General features: G+C 42.5%; 1 protein-coding gene across 1 annotated transcript in view; it reads right to left on the bottom strand.

Annotated features, from left to right (window-relative positions):
• Positions 1 to 907: 907 nt before the first annotated feature.
• The window catches only part of LOC128658002 (uncharacterized), a 149,397-nt gene continuing 134,236 nt past the window's right edge, over positions 908 to 16,068 (bottom strand). Inside the window, exon 8 of the mRNA XM_053712442.1 lies at positions 908 to 1,327. Coding sequence (XP_053568417.1) covers positions 908 to 1,327 — 420 coding nt within the window. The remainder of the gene's footprint in view (positions 1,328 to 16,068) is intronic.

Here is a 16,068-nt window from a genome sequence, read left to right on the forward strand (position 1 = left end):
AAACAAATCCTGCCTCAGCCCTACAGTAAAGGAAAAGATTGTACAGAAAATGCTGATGCCAATCATGGATTATGGGAATGCAGTATATGCACCTGCACTGCAAACTCGCCTAAATAAACTTAATACACTGTATAACACACTTTAAAACCTTCCCCAAGCCTACATATCTCAAAACAGAATGCACCTGTCATGGTTGATTATATATTTCCTACCTGTTCTATGTTAAATTTTGCATATATTATGTATGAATATTGTTTTTGTATTTTATTGTACCCTATTGTATCAATGCAATGTTTTGTGGACCCAGGACATACTTGAAAATGAGAGAAATCTCAATGTATCCTTCCTGGTAAAATATTTTATAAATAAATATTCTCTAAGCGAAAGCAAAAATAAGTATAAACCTAGTTTGTAATGCACATCAGATACAAGATATATGATATGAAAACAATGCAAACAAAATTTGGTACATACATATATAAAGGCTCATAGATGGCTAAACATGGTTTAAACATTACATCTGCAATACCATAAGATATTTTACAATTTAAGCTTAGAAATTGGTATTCAAATGGTAACATCAAAATTGCTACATATTTGTCCCAAAATAGAAACATTCCATGGAAAAACAATAAAGCATACAATTACATTCTGTGCTAAACATGGTGCTATCCTATTAATAATAATGTTATACCAACATTGTTACCTCTTAATTACACCTTATGCAACAAAGTTTTAAATCAAAAGAACATAAAGAGAAATATGTACACCTGAAAGACACTATTTATATGTTGACTTATTTGTTTGTTATTGTTTAGGGTGGAAGACATTTTAAAAATGTATTCTGAATTATGAAGAAAGGTTCATGGGATAATAAAGCAGCTTCAGGGTCAGGGGTGTAATGTTGCTATGAGGATGACAGAGCAGTTGCATGATCAGGGGTGTGGTGTGGGTATGACAGAGCAGCTGCAGGGTCAGGGGTGTAATGTTGATATGAGGATGACAGAGCAGTTGCAGGATCAGGGGTGTGGTGTAAGTATAACAGAGCAGCTGCAGGGTCAGGGGTGTAATGTTGATATGAGGATGACAGAGCAGTTGCAGGATCAGGGGTGTGGTGTGGGTATGACAGAGCAGCTGCAGGGTCAGGGGTGTAATGTTGATATGAGGATGACAGAGCAGTTGCAGGATCAGGGGTGTGGTGTAAGTATAACAGAGCAGCTGCAGGGTCAGGGGTGTAATGTTGATATGAGGATGACAGAGCAGTTGCAGGATCAGGGGTGTGGTGTGGGTATGACAGAGCAGCTGCAGGGTCAGGGGTGTAATGTTGCTATGGGGATGACAGAGCAGTTGCAGAGTCAGTGGTGTGATGTTATTTCATTGCATATGCTCTTTTTATTGCTTACATTGCAGTTCTAAACATGCTTCTGTAAAGTTTGGCATGCAAGATAGAGCCCAATACTATGTCACTACTGATCGCATTTATGAGTCTGTTGCTTACCTCCCAACATAAAGATATGTGGATCATTACAAGATGGCCTTATTAATTAGTCAAATTGGCTTTGTTCTGTTGGTATTTTTAGTTGAAAGCTAAACCTAGGTAGGCTCATATGCTAATTCCTAAGCCCGAAGGCTGCCTCTTACCTGAATGCATTTGAAATTTTTCACAGCTAGAGGGCATTAGTTCATGTGTGCCATATAGATAACATTTTGCTCACACCCATGGAGTTACTTATGAGAGGACACTAATTGGATAAAATGCAAGTCTGTCAAATGAACTGAAATACGGGGGCAGTCTGCAGAGGCTTAGATACAAGATATACAAAGAGGTAAAAGTATATTAATATAACTGTGTTGTTATTGCAAAACTGGGGAATGGGTTATAAAGGGATCATCTAGCTTTTTAAACAATAACAATTCTGGAGTAGACTATCCCTTTAAATAAGTACATTATACTTGTCATGTTTGGTATATGGTCAAATAACAAAAGGGTATATGGTCAAATAACAAAAGGTGTGAGAGTTGGGGGGGCTGCGACCAGCTATGGGACGGGCCTGTTGGCCTTAGCCCCACCCAGTCACCAGTATTATTAAATGTGCATGATGCAGGGCAAACCCTGCGCTGCCTCTCACTGCCTTGCTGTGTCTGCGAGTCAGTGACAGAGAAGCAAATCCTCTTGATGATCTATTTTGATGCTTGTGGGTTTTTGTGTGATTATGGATGTCTGACGTGCTTTATCTGTGCATGTGGATGTTGTTTGCCTGCGACTGTCCTAGTGTGTTTTTTCTTTCTGATAGTGCAGCTGATTGGTGATGATAAATGCTCAGGTGGCTGTTATTGTGAGTTATAGTGACTACACAGGCTAATGAGCAATGAGCGCTTATTCTTTATTTAAATGTGAACTTTTTTAATTACATGTTATTTTTTACTATTTAATGACAATTTTAAAAATACAGTGAATGGTGTTACATAAATATATATAACATACTAGCAGATTACATATGTGCCATACATTATGAAAATGAGCAGTTAACCCTCTTTGTATTCTCTGATAACAACTGTATCAGTAATGACATTGTATCGATACTCAACATGTTGTGCTAAACTCATGATATGAAATGTAATCTCGCTGTGGTCTGGCATGTCAATTTATGCATCTAACTCATTGTACCTGTAACTCTTTAATAAAAAAATTTTTTTAAAAAATATATATATATATATATAACATAACATAAATTATGCTTACCTGATAACATAAATTATGCTTACCTGATAATTTCATTTTTATCTGTATGAGGAGAATCCACAGCTTCATTCATTAATTACTGGTCACCAGGAGGAAGCAAAGACACCCCAGCCAAAGGCTTAAATACCTCCCCTACTCCCCTTACCCCCCAGTCATTCTGCCGAGGGAACAAGGAGCAGTAGGAGAAACATCAGGTTATAAATGGTGCTAGAAGAAAAACAAAAGAAATTTAGGTCCCCCCAACGGAGAACTGGGCCAGAGCCATGGACTCTCCACGTACAGATGGAAATGAAATGATCAGGTAAGCATAATTTATGTTTTCCATCTTAATACGAGGAGAGTCCACGGCTTCATTCATTATTTGTGGGAAACAAATACCCAAGCTCTAGAGGACACTGAATGAAAACGGGAGGGTAAAAAATAGGCGGACCCTAGTCTGAGGGCACCACAGCCTGAAAAACCTTTCTCCCAAAAGCCGCTTCAGTCGAAGCAAAAACGTCAAATCTGTAAAACCTTGAAAAAGTATGTAAGGAGGACCAGGTAGCCGCCTTACAAATCTGCTCCATAGAGGCCTCATTCTTGAAGGCCCAAGAAGAAGCCACAGCTCTAGTTGAGTGAGCTGTAATCCTCTGAGGAGGCTTATGACCCGCTATCTTGTAAGCCAAGCGAATCATGCTCCTCAGTCAAAAAGATAGGGAAGTGGAAGAAGCCTTCTGCCCTTGGTGCTTCCCCGAATAGACAACAAACAATGCTGAAGTCTGTCTGAAATTATTTGTAGCCTGAAGATAAAATTTCAAAGATTGAACCACATCCAAGTTATGAAGTAACCGTTCCTTAGAAGAAGGGTTCAGACACAAGGAAGGAACTGCAATCTCCTGATTAATGTTTAGATCAGACACAACCTTAGGGAGAAATCCCAACCCAGTGTGAAGGACAGCCTTATCGGCATGAAAAACCAGGTAAGGAGACTCACATTGCAAGGCCGCCAACTCAGAGACTCTGCGTGCCGAAGCAATAGCCAGTAAAAAAAGAACCTTCCAAGACAGTATCTTAATGTCCAGAGAATGCATAGGCTCAAAAGGAGCCCTCTGCAAAAGAACCAGAAACAGAACCTAAGAACCAGATTCAAACTCCAAAGAAGGGCAGAATGTCTAAATACAGGCCTGATCCTGGATAGAGCCTGAACAAAAGACTGTATATCAGGAAGCTCAGCACAGATAGAGCTGAAATCTGTCCCTTTAAGGAACTGGCAGCAAGTCCCTTCTTCCAACCGTCCTGGAGGAAGAAAAGGATCCTGGATACCTTGGCCTTATGCCAAGGATACCCATGAGCCTCACACCAGAAAAAGTAGGTCCTCCACACCTGATGAAAGATGCGTCGAGTGACCGGCTTCCTGACTTGAATGAGAGTATCAATCACACTCTCAGAAAACCCTCTCCTGGCTAAGACTAAGCATTCAATCTCCACGCAGTCAGCCTCAGAGAATCTAGATTTTTATGCACAAAGGGGCCCAGTACCAGCAGATCTCTGTAACAGGGTAACCTCCTTGGAGGAGACAATGACATCCCCACCAGATCCGCAAACCACATACTCCGCGGCCATGACAGAGCAATCAGAATAGTTGATGCTTGCTCCTGCTTGATGCGGGCCAGTACTCGAGATAGAAGTTTTAACGGTGGAAATATGTATACTAGGTTGAATCCCCAAGGCACTGCTAAGGCATCTATTAGTTCTGCCTGTATCTGGGTAGCTTGAAATTGAGTCTGGACACCATAAGAACTATTTCCGGCGTTCCCGACCTGTTGCATATCTCCACAAACACTTTGGGATGGAGAGACCATTCCCCTGGATGAAGGATTGTCTGCTGAGAAAATCCACTTCCCAGATGTCTACACCTGTAATGTGGGTCACTGACAGCAAACAGATGTGGGTCTCCGTCCACTCCAGAATCCGAGATAATTCCCTCATTGCTAGGGAGCTTCTCGTTCCCCACTGATAGTTGATGTAAGCCACTGAGTTTATATTGTCTGATTGGAAACAGATAAATTGGGACAAACCCAGTAGGGGCCAAGCCTTCAGAGCATTGAATATTGCCCGAAGGTCTAGAATGTTGAACGGGAGGGAGCTCTCCTCCTGTGTCCACAGGCCCTGTGCTATCTTGGCGCCCCAAACAGCTCCCCATCCTGACAGACTTGTGTCCATAATCACAGTCACCCAGGATGGTCTGATCAGAGCCACCAAGAGAGTGATTCTCTTGACTGGTTGTCCAGAAAAATCTGTTGAGACAGATCCAAATGATCGCCATTCCACTGCCTCTGCATGCACAGTCACAACGGCCTGAGGTGGAACCTGGCAAAGAGAACAATATCCATACTGGACATCATGAGACCAATCACCTCCATACACTGAGCCACAGATGGCCTTAAGGAGGTCAAAACCTGAAGAAGCTAGCTTGCAACTTCTCTGGTCTGTTAGAAATATCCTCATGTCTATGGAATCTATTATCGTGCCCAGGAATTCTACCCTGGTGTTTGGAATAAGAGAACTCCTTTCTCTATTTATCTTTCGTCCGTAGGATCGAAAAAGAAAGAGGAGAGATTGCGAATGATCTTCGACCTGACGAATTGATGGAACTTGTACCAGAGTATCGTCCAAGTAGGGAGCTACTGCTACACACCGGGTTCTAGCGATTGCTAGAAGAGCCCCTAGAACCCTCGTAAAAATTCTTGGAGCGGTATCTGGATCAAACGAAAGTGCAATGAACTGGAAGTGCTGGACCTGGAATGCAAACCTGAGGAACTGGAAGTGTTCCCTGTGGATTGGAAGGTGAAAGAATGCCTCCTTCAGATCTATAGTGGTCATAAACTGCCTTTCCTGACTAAGGGAAGGATGGACCCTATTGTCTCCATCTTGACGAGGGGACATTTAGAAATTTGTTTAAGCACTTTAGCTCCAGAACTTGATCGAAACTTAAGTTCCCTCCTTCTTTGGGACCACGAAAATGTTTAAATAGTATCCAAAACCTCTCTCCACGATAGGCACTGGGACAATGACTTCAAAAGAGGACAGATCCCTTAAGCACTCCAGAAGGCTTCCCTCTTTCCTAGTCTTAAGGACAGGTTGAGAGGATGAATCTGGCCCTGGGTGGTGGAGATTTGAAAACTATCTTGTAACCCTGAGCTATGACCTCCAGGACCCAAAGACCTTGCACTTCCCTGAACCAAGCCTCTGAAAGAGTGACAGTCTTGCCCCTACATGATCCAGAATAGGACCGGGGGCCACCCCTTCATGCGGACTTAGTCTCAGGAGGCTTCTTGCTCTGCTTGGATCTATTCCAGGACTGAGCCGGCTTCCAGCAAGAACTCTTAGTTTGCTCTGGCTTAGTGGAGGCCTCTAACGCTGGGCCTTTATCATAATTAAAGGAACGAAAATATGAACCTTGTCCCTTAGATTTGTTCTCCTTAAAAAGAGACTAGACTTAGAAGTTATCTCTGTCAGAGCGCCTTATGGGCCTGAACGGAAAACCTGAAGTCTTAACCATAGGCTAATTAATTTGCGTAATAACAGAACAGATAAAAGAATTAGTAACTCAGAAGGCCATAATTATTTTTCTGAAAAATGTTGAGGGAACCCTCCACCTCGATCATTTTCATGAAGGAGATGCACCAAAAGGTAGCCGCTCCAGCAACTGCGTCAACAAGCACCACCAATGAAAGAAAATATCCCATAGGTTGAAACTTCCTCTTTTCAGCCTTATATCCGGCGGCTCTATGAACGGCGAACTATCCTCACACGGGCTAATATTACGTGTGGCAACTGTAAAAATAGCGCTAACCAAGTAGGGATGGGAAAGAGAAAAACCCACCCTCATAGAGGGCCGGGATCCTTAAAAGGCAGATGACGAGAAGAGGAATCTAATCCTGTCCCGCTCGTCCTTAATAATGATTGCCATCAAGTTTAGGACCCAGAGGGTTGTCTGGCAACTCGGCCTTTGGCACCTCTAATGTAGTCAAAACCTCCCTTAGAAGAAGGCGTAAACATTCTGTTCTAAATCTAAAAACTGGATCCTCCACAGTCGGAGGATTATAGACATCAGACTCCAACCCTGAAAGTTCATACACTGAAGTTTCAGAGAGAACCTCATCCTCGGATAATTGATCAGATATATCCAACAAATTACATGATGCCACCCGGGTAGGAGAGCAAGATTTAACCTTTCGCTTGCACTTAGCAATGTGAGGGAAAACACTAAGGGCCGCAGACACCGCGGTATAAAACTGTGCAGTAATGTCTGGTGAAAAAAAGCCCCCTCCAGATGTAGGATTAGCAGTGCAATGGGAAGCTGCATGTGTATAAAAAGATTCATGTAGGGTGTGCACCTCACTGGACAATGACTCCTCAGAGGTGAGCGGCTCAGTGGTATCAAACATGTCAACCTTCTTTGATATAAATCCCTTATCAAGACATATGGAATATAATTGAGAAGGCAGATATTCCAGAGCTCCCTCACAATATAAACAGGCATTACTCTTTGAAATAGAGGGAGAACCCTAATGAATCAGAAGCCTCCGTAGCTAAAGTACAATATGCGGGGGACTACAGAAAAAACATAATGTATGCTTACCTAATAAATGTATTTATTTCCAGATATGGAATCATCAATTACTAGTGGGAATATCACTCCTGGCCAGCAGGAGGAGGCAAAGAGCACTACAACAAAGCTGCTATATATGTCACTTCCCTTACCCATAACCCCAGTCATTCGGCCGAAGGAAAAAGGGAAAAAGAAGATAACACAAAAGTGTAGAGGTGCCTGAGGTTTTAGAAAAAATAACTGTCTTAAATAAAGGGTGGGCCATGGACTCACCATATCCGGATATAAATAAATTTATCAGGTAAGCATAAATTATGTTTTTTTTTCCTAAGATATGGTGAGTCCACGGAATCATCAATTACTAGTGGGAATCAATACTCAAGCTAGAGGACACAGATGATAAGGGAGGGACAAGACAGGTAACCTAAAGAGAAGGCACCACTGCCTGACGAACCCTTCTCCCAAAAGAAGCCTCAGTCGAGGCAAAAGTATCACATTTACAAAACTTTGAAAAAGTATGCAAAGAGGACTAATTTGCAGCCTTGCAAATCTGTTCCACAGAAGCTTAATTTTTAAATGCCTAGGAAGAAGAAACAGCCCTCGTGGAATGAGGAGTGATTCTCTCAGGAGGTTGCTGTCCAGCAGTCTCGTAGGCCAAACAAATATTTCTCTTTAGCTAAAGAGAAAGAGAAGTAGCCATAGCTTTCTGACCCTTGCGCTTCCCAGAAAAACAAACAAACAAACAAAGCAGAAGACTGACAAAAGTCCTTAGTCCTCTGAAGATAAAACTTCAAAGCAAGCACAACATCTAGGTTGTGCAACAAACGCTCCTTAGGAGAAGAAGGATTAGGACACAAAGAAGGAACCACAATCTCCTGATTAATATTCTTGTTTGAAACAACCTTAGGTAGGAAACCTAATTTAGTACGTAGAACCACCTTATCAGAATGAAAAATAAGATAAGGAGAATCAAACTGCAGAGCTGAGAGTTCCGAAACTCTCTGAGCAGAAGAAATAACAACAAGAAACAAAACCTTCCAAGATAACATCTTAATATCTAAGGAATGCATAGGTTCAAACGGAGCCCGCTGTAAAACTCTAAGAACAAGGTTAAGACTCCGGGGGGGGTAACGGACTTAAACAAAGGCCTGATCCTAACCAAGGCCTGACAAAAAGATTGCACGTCTGGCGCATCCTCCATACGCTTATGCAATAAAATAGACAAAGCAGAAATCTGATCTTTCAGAGTACTAGCTGACAAACCCTTCTCCAGACCCTCATGGAGAAAAGACAAAATCCTAGGAATCCTGACTCTACTCCAAGAGTAGCCTCTGGATTCACACCAATACAGATATTTATGCCATATCTTATAGTAAATCTTTCTTGTCACAGGCTTACAAGCCTGAATCATGGTCTCAATAACCGACCCTGAAAACCCACGCTTAGATAAAATCAAGTGTTCAATCTCCAAGCAGTCAGCTTCAGAGAAACAACATTTGGATGAAGAAAAGGACCCTGAAGTAGAAGGTCCTTCATCAGAAGTAATCTCCACAGAGGTAGAGACGACATTTCCACTAGATCTGCATACCAGATCCTGCGAGGCTACGCCGGCACTATGAGAATCACCAAGCGGGTGTTGGTGATTCTCATAGTGCCGGCGCTTGATCCGAGCAATGACTCTTGGCAAGAGAGCGAACGGAGGAAATATGTAAGTTAGACTGAAATTTCAAGGGACCGCCAGAGCATTTTTAAGAAAGCCTGTGGATCCCTTGACCTTAAGCTGTACCTCCGAAGCTTGGCATTCTGCCGAGAAGCCATGAGATAGAGTTCCCACTCCCCCGGATGAAAGGTCTGTTGGCTCAGAAAATCCGTTTCCCAATTGTCCACTCCTGGTATGTGGATCGCAGAAAGACAACAGTTGTGAGACTCCACCCACTGGATTATCCGGGCCACCTCTGTCATGGCCAAGAAACTCAGAGTTCCCCCCTGGTGGTTGATGTACGCCACTGATGTTATGTTGTCCAACTGGAACCTGATAAGCCGGGCTAATAAGACAATGACCCCCAAATTGCTCCCCAACCTAGAAGGCTGGCATCCGTGGTCACGAGCACCCAGGAAGTTCTGCGAAAGCAAGTTACCTGGGAGAGGTGTTCCTGAGACAACCACCACAGAATAGAGTCCCTTGTCGCCTGATCCATAACTATTTGCGGAGACAGATCCGCATAGTCCCTGTTCCATTGCCTTAACATGCATAATTGCAGAGGTCTGAAATGGAACCGAGCAAACGGAATGATGTCCATGGAAGCTACCATCAGACTAATTACCTCCATACATAGAGCCAGTGACGGCCGAGGAGAGGACTGAAGGACAAGACAAGAGCTGAAGATCTTTGTTTTTCTGACCTCTGTCAGAAATATCTTCATTAGTAAGGAGTCTATTATGGTCCCTAAAAACACTACTCTTGTGGCTGGAATCAGAGAACTTTTTCCCAGATTCACCTTCCAACCGTTGGAGCAAAGAAAAGACAACAAGATCTCCATATGAGAGTTTGCTTGTTGAAAAGACGGCGCCTGACCCAGAATGTCATCCAGATAAAGCGCTACTGCAATGCCCCGAGACCGGATCATTGCCAAAAGAGCCCCCAGGACCTTTGAGAAAATTCTGGGAGCTGTGGCAAGGCCGAATGGAAGAGCCACAAACTGAAAATGATTGTCTAAGAAAGCAAACCTTAGAAACTTGTGATGATCCTGGTGAATAGGAACATGAAGGTACGCATCCTTTAAGTCTACGGTTGGCATAAACTGACCCTCTTGAAGCAAAGGAAGAATGGAACGTATAGTCTCCATCTTGAGGAACTTATTTAAACACTTTAGGTCTGAAAGTCCCCTCTTCCTTGGGAACCAGAAACAGATTTTTAAAAAAATCCCATACCCTGTTCCTGTGGAGGAACTGGAACTATAACTCAGAGGGCAAAAAGATCCTTAATACAATTTAAGAACGCCTCTCTCTTTATCTGGTCTACAGATAATCTTGAGAGAGGAAACCTGCCTCTGGGAGGAAACATCTTGAATTCTGTCTTGTACCCCTGAGATACAATTTCCACGGCCCACAAGTCTGGGACCTCTCCTATCCAAACCGGAGAAAATTGAGAAAGCCTGCCCCCTACTAGATCCAATCCTGGATCGGGGCCGACCCTTCATGCTGACTTGGAGTCAGCCGCAGGTTTCTTAGACTGTTTCCCCTTGTTTCAAGGCTGACCAGACTTCCAGGAAGACTTGCATAGTTCCTGCTTGGAAGAGGAAGTGGAGGGTTTACCTCAAAAGACTTTGACGCCCTTTCTGCTTATTCTTCTTATCCTGAGGAAGACAAAATCCCTTTCCTCTTGTGAAATTATTTCAGCCGAACCAGGCCCAAACAAGGTCTTACCCTTGTAGGGAATAGCTAATAACTTAGATTTAGAAGAAACATCCACAGACCAGGATTTTAACCAAAGGGCTCTGTAAGCTAGGACCGCAAAACCAGACATTTTTGCTCCTAGTTTATTGAACTGTAAGGAAGCATCCGTAATAAAGGAATTGGCTAACTTACGAGCCTTAATCCTGTCCTGGATCTCCTCAAGAGGAGTATCTGTCTGAATAGAATCAGACAAGGCATCAAACCTGTAAGCTGCAGCGCTGGTAACAGTAGCAATACACACCGCAGGCTGCCATTGAAGACCTTGGTGTACATACATTTTCTTTAATAATGCCTCCAATTTCTTATCCATTGGATCCTTAAAGGAACAACTATCCTCTATGGGAATAGTGGTCCTCTTAGCCAAAGTGGAAATAGCTCCTTCCACATTAGGAACTGATTGCCATGACTCTTTAATAGAGTCAGCTATAGAAAACATTTTCTTAAAAATAGGAGATGGAGAAAAAGGAATACCAGGTCTCTCCCACTCCCGTGCAATAATCTCAGAAGCATGGTCTGGAACAGGAAATACCTCCACCGCAGAGGGAACATCAAAATACTTATTCAGCTTACTAGACTTCTTAGAGTTAACAACGATAGTAGTATCGGAGTCATCCAAGGTAGCCAAAACCTCCTTAAGTAACAAGCGGAGGTGTTCCAGTTTAAATCTGAAGGACACAACTTCAGCATCAGCAGAAGGAATTATACTGCCTGAATCTGAGATTTCACCCTCAGATGCACCCGAGGAATCTTCATCCTCAGACTTCTGAGAGGAAATACTTTGATTAGCCACTTCAGGATCAGAAACCTTAGTGTTTCTTTAAATTTCCTTTTGTGTTTTCCCTGCAGCATAGGAAAAGCAGACAGTGCCTCAGATACCGCAGAGGATACATGGGCAGTAAAATCTTGCAAAGTAACCCCAGACGGAGCATGAGAGGAAACGCAGGGCACTGCATGTGCAGATGAATAGGATTGGGACGCTTGAGGAGACAGCTGCGGCACATCTGAAACAGGAGGCTCCCGAACAGCATCCGCCTTAGCTAATGATGGCTCAGGGTCAAAAAGTCTATTTCTATAAGCTAAAGTTCTTTCAATACATGAAGAACAAAAAGGTACTGGGGGTTCCATCTGGGCATCAAAACATAAGCTACAGGTAACATCCTGCACAGCCTCTTGATCCATAATACAAAAAAAAAAGAAGCAAATAAAAAATCTAACTTTTTTTTAAAACTTTTTTTATCTTTTAACAAAGGATATAATACAGAACAAAAAAAAAGTTCATAAATAAATGTTCCTTTTAAATTTATCAAATCAAGAAAAACATACCCCAGGCAACACTCAGAATTACTGAGGTGCCCTACCTGTCCTGCAACCCACAGCAAACTGAGGAAAAAAACTATCCCGTTTACAATCCTGATTCCAGAGAAGCAAAAACAGCAAGAAGCCTTCTAAACAGCAGAGCCATCTGAAATATGCGCACCTCACTCTACAGGAAGTAAAGAAAAGCGCCAAAAAAAGCTCTGACATCAAAGAATCAGAACCTACTTAAAAGGGGCGGTCCTACAGCTGATAAAAAAGCAATTTTTTTCATTTATTTTTTTAAACAACTTTCTTGAAAACAGGCTTGAAAACAAACAATAAAACCTCCAATAAAAGTACATAATTCGTTACTAAAAACGGATCCTCACTGAGCCATTAATAAAATAAATAACTCCTCACACTAACAGTGCGTGCAAAAACTGCCATAAAAACCTGCACTCTGACAGGAATAATAAATAAATGTCCCCCTGCAGTGTTTCAGCTGAATAAGTGCCAATTTTTTCCCTGCTTACATAGAAAAATAAAACTGGCACTTACCTTAACATTTATCTGTCCAGCAGTAAGACAGCTCACCTGGTTTAAGAGGATGCCATCCCTCACATGGACCTGTGGAAATACAGAAAGACTGAGTAAACTTACTCAGGCTATCTAAATAGGGCAGCAAAATGTTTTGGGAAAACACAGTGAGGATTGTACCCCACAAGTTCCCAATTGCTCAAAAGCCACCACTGCCCTACTGAAGAGACTGACATGGGCTAAGTGCTCTTTGCCTCCTCCTGCTGGCCAGGAGTGATATTCCCACTAGTAATTGATGATTCCGTGGACTCACCATTTCTTAGGAAAGAAAAACAAACTTTATTTTTTTTTAAAAAAAGGCACCTTTATATCACATGGTGCACAATGCAGGACCGTCCCTGCTATGAGAAAAAGCGTGCCAAGCTTTTAAGCTGCGCAACCTTCAAAATGAAAGTGAAACCTGTATGTTCCATCTCAGTCTATGAGCCTTATAAACATCTTACACATAAAGCAGCATAAGGCTCTAGGTTTCCGGTGGAGGAGGAGTAAGCACATGCAGGTGCGCTTCCTACTCCAGTCCCAAATTGCTGTTGGCGGTAACTCTCTTCGCGCCTTGCCCCAGGAATAGGGGTTGCTATACGGACAGCTAGTTACAGCACTCTGGGAACCTGACAGTGCTTCTCCATCGCACTGTTGCCCTATACAAGCCCTATTGGGCTCAGTGTGACCATCTGAACTAACCTATTTACCTTCCATAGGAAAAGGTTCACTGCTGCAGGGCTTCTCCTACTTTTGGTGCAATTATACCATCTGCTTTCTCGCTGCTAAGAAGTCTGCGCTACTCCAGCGACTTACCAGCTGAATTAGCCACTGACGTTTTGCCTCGCTGTGGCAGAGGACTTGGACTAGCTCTGCTCTCTGTGGACCCCCCCCTCTCCCACCGGTGCTGCGTGAGAGGGGGAGAGTGTTGAGCTGCTTCCCTGGTGTTTGAGCTCCCCCAGCTGGGTCTGCTGCTCTCCCCCCGCCTCGTTTTCTGGAGCTGGTGTCCCTCGCTCCTCTCCCACGAGAGAGGAGGAGGGGCTGCGAGGTCGGTGTGGCATCGGGGGAGGTCGGGCGAAAACGGGTTGCACTATCCGGACCCTGGTTCTTGGTGATCCTGGTAGAGGCCCCCTGAGGGTGTAAGGAAACGCAAATATACAGCCGGTCTACTTCCTCACTGAGCATTCAGCTCCAACTCCAGCTTGACGTCATTTACTTCCGACTGGGCTCTCCTTCAGCTGCACGGCACATTATCACAGCCCAACTTAGAGCTGCTGCAGATCTTCTCCATCTCCTGGTATCTATGGACCTTTTTGCCCCTACATTGATAACAGTATCAACCCTGCTGTTCTTGGAGCTCGACAAGACGATAGTGGCACCTAGCATCATCATATACCTTCAATTGAAACACCGCAAGTATAAGTGTGATTAAAGCTGAACTGATATGAATGTAATTGCTGAACTATTAACTCCTGTAACATCTGACTTTAATGCTATAATCCTATCATCTGCTTATTAACGAACACTAATATTCAAGCAAGTTTATCTTATTTCTGGACTGCTGCTGAATTGCCTCTTATTGACTGTCATATTTCTTAGGAATAATCTGAGAGTCTTCAACTCTTAACACATCTATTAAACTAACCTCATTATCTGCATTTATAACTACTAAATTCTTGCAAGTTAACTAAGGGCTCAAGTACCACTCTTAGGTTGCCCATTCCTAGTAGTACAATATTAAGCAATCTGTGTACTAACCTTACTTTTTGTGGAGTTTGTGAATAACTGAAAAGTTACAGCTAAAAAACCCTAACCTCCCTGTACCTTTCAGCTAATTAGGTTGGGCCATTATTTAAGCCTGTACAAGGGATTTCTTATTCCAGGAACTTCACCTTAAGGCACTCAAAGATCATTATACACTCATGTAAGAGGAGTAGGGGGCACAAATAAGAAGACTTCAACCTATTACACAGAGAAGAGGGAGGATTAGACTGAAGAGGGAGAAAGAGATTGGGAACTGTGAAGAAAAGAGCATAGGATTAGAAACATAGAATAGCATCAAAATATCCAGGATTGAAAACGCTATAGTGGCAATTTTTACCCCTGAGTTACAAGCTGATATTTTTTTCATATGATTGAACTACACCTGCGCTCCTGGGATTGAATGACCCTACTTTCCTCTTGTGGAGCAAACCTCCCCTCTCCTGGACTTTAATCAAAGCTAAAAATCTTGCATGTGGTAAAAGTATCCTCCTCTAAGTAGTGATCTCCTGGGGTGGTTAAATTGCTAAGCTACTTAAAAAGCACTGCTGTACCAAAAAGTAAAAGGGCAGAGGGGGATAGAAGAAGAAAGGAAAGAGTAGGAAGAGAGGGGAGAAGGAGAGAAAGGGGAAAAGCAAAGAAAAATCTTACAATGTGATCTTTTTTGTGTAGATGTTTGTATTTAACCCTATAATGAGCTAGAATACACCAAGGTAAACCCTGTTTTTTCTTTACTGTCTATTAGAGTTAATAGAATTACATATTTAAGAACAAAAAAAACGCTGATGTTGATAAGTATATTGAAAATTTAAGACCAGATGCTTCTGTAGAAGGCTTTGATAGAGGCTTAGGGTTTTTTTTGTTTTGTTTTGTGTTTTTTTTCTTTTCTTTTTTTTTTTTTTCCCTCTTTCTTTCTACCCTTCTCTAAGTGACCCCTGAATTTAGGTGAACCCTTAATTTAAAGTTTGAAAGCTGGGGGAGCTTTAGACTTAAGTTACAAGGATATAACTAAAGGACTTAGCCTCTAAGAGGGGGGGGGGGACGAATAAGTAAATAGAGTAAGTAAAGTAAATAAAAGAAAAAAAACCATATAAACCCTATATAAAACTCGGGGTGCCTTAAGGTTCAAGAATAAGATAGCTGATTGAAAATAGATACATAAAAATTTAGACTGCTGATTTAGGGGCTCAAGGTTAATTACAATTAAATATAAGATAACTGGTATCTGGATCTGGGATCCTTGCTGACCTTACACACCCTATAAAAATAATATTTGTTTGGCACTATTTCACTTGACCTTTCTATATTTTCACTGTTCCCTCACGCCCCCCTGCTCACCCCCTGAAGAAGGGGGTGAGGATTTTCACTTCACTCAACCCCCTCAGAATTTACCCCCTTTTTTTTTTTTTTCCCACCACTTCCACCTCTTCACAAATCAACTATAAACACAAGTATCCTTAAATTTTTTCTACTGCACGTTTTTCTTTATCTTTCCCGCCTAATACACTTATGGATACATTTTTAAATTCACCGTCTCACAGCAAAACCACTTCACCAACCATGGCTTCCAGACCCAGAGACAGGAGAAATAAGACAACAGCTGAAACCCTGGTCGAACTACATCCCGAACCAGCCCCTATAA

This window comes from Bombina bombina, chromosome 4, assembly GCF_027579735.1.
Source record: "Bombina bombina isolate aBomBom1 chromosome 4, aBomBom1.pri, whole genome shotgun sequence".
NCBI classification, from domain to species: domain Eukaryota; kingdom Metazoa; phylum Chordata; class Amphibia; order Anura; family Bombinatoridae; genus Bombina; species Bombina bombina.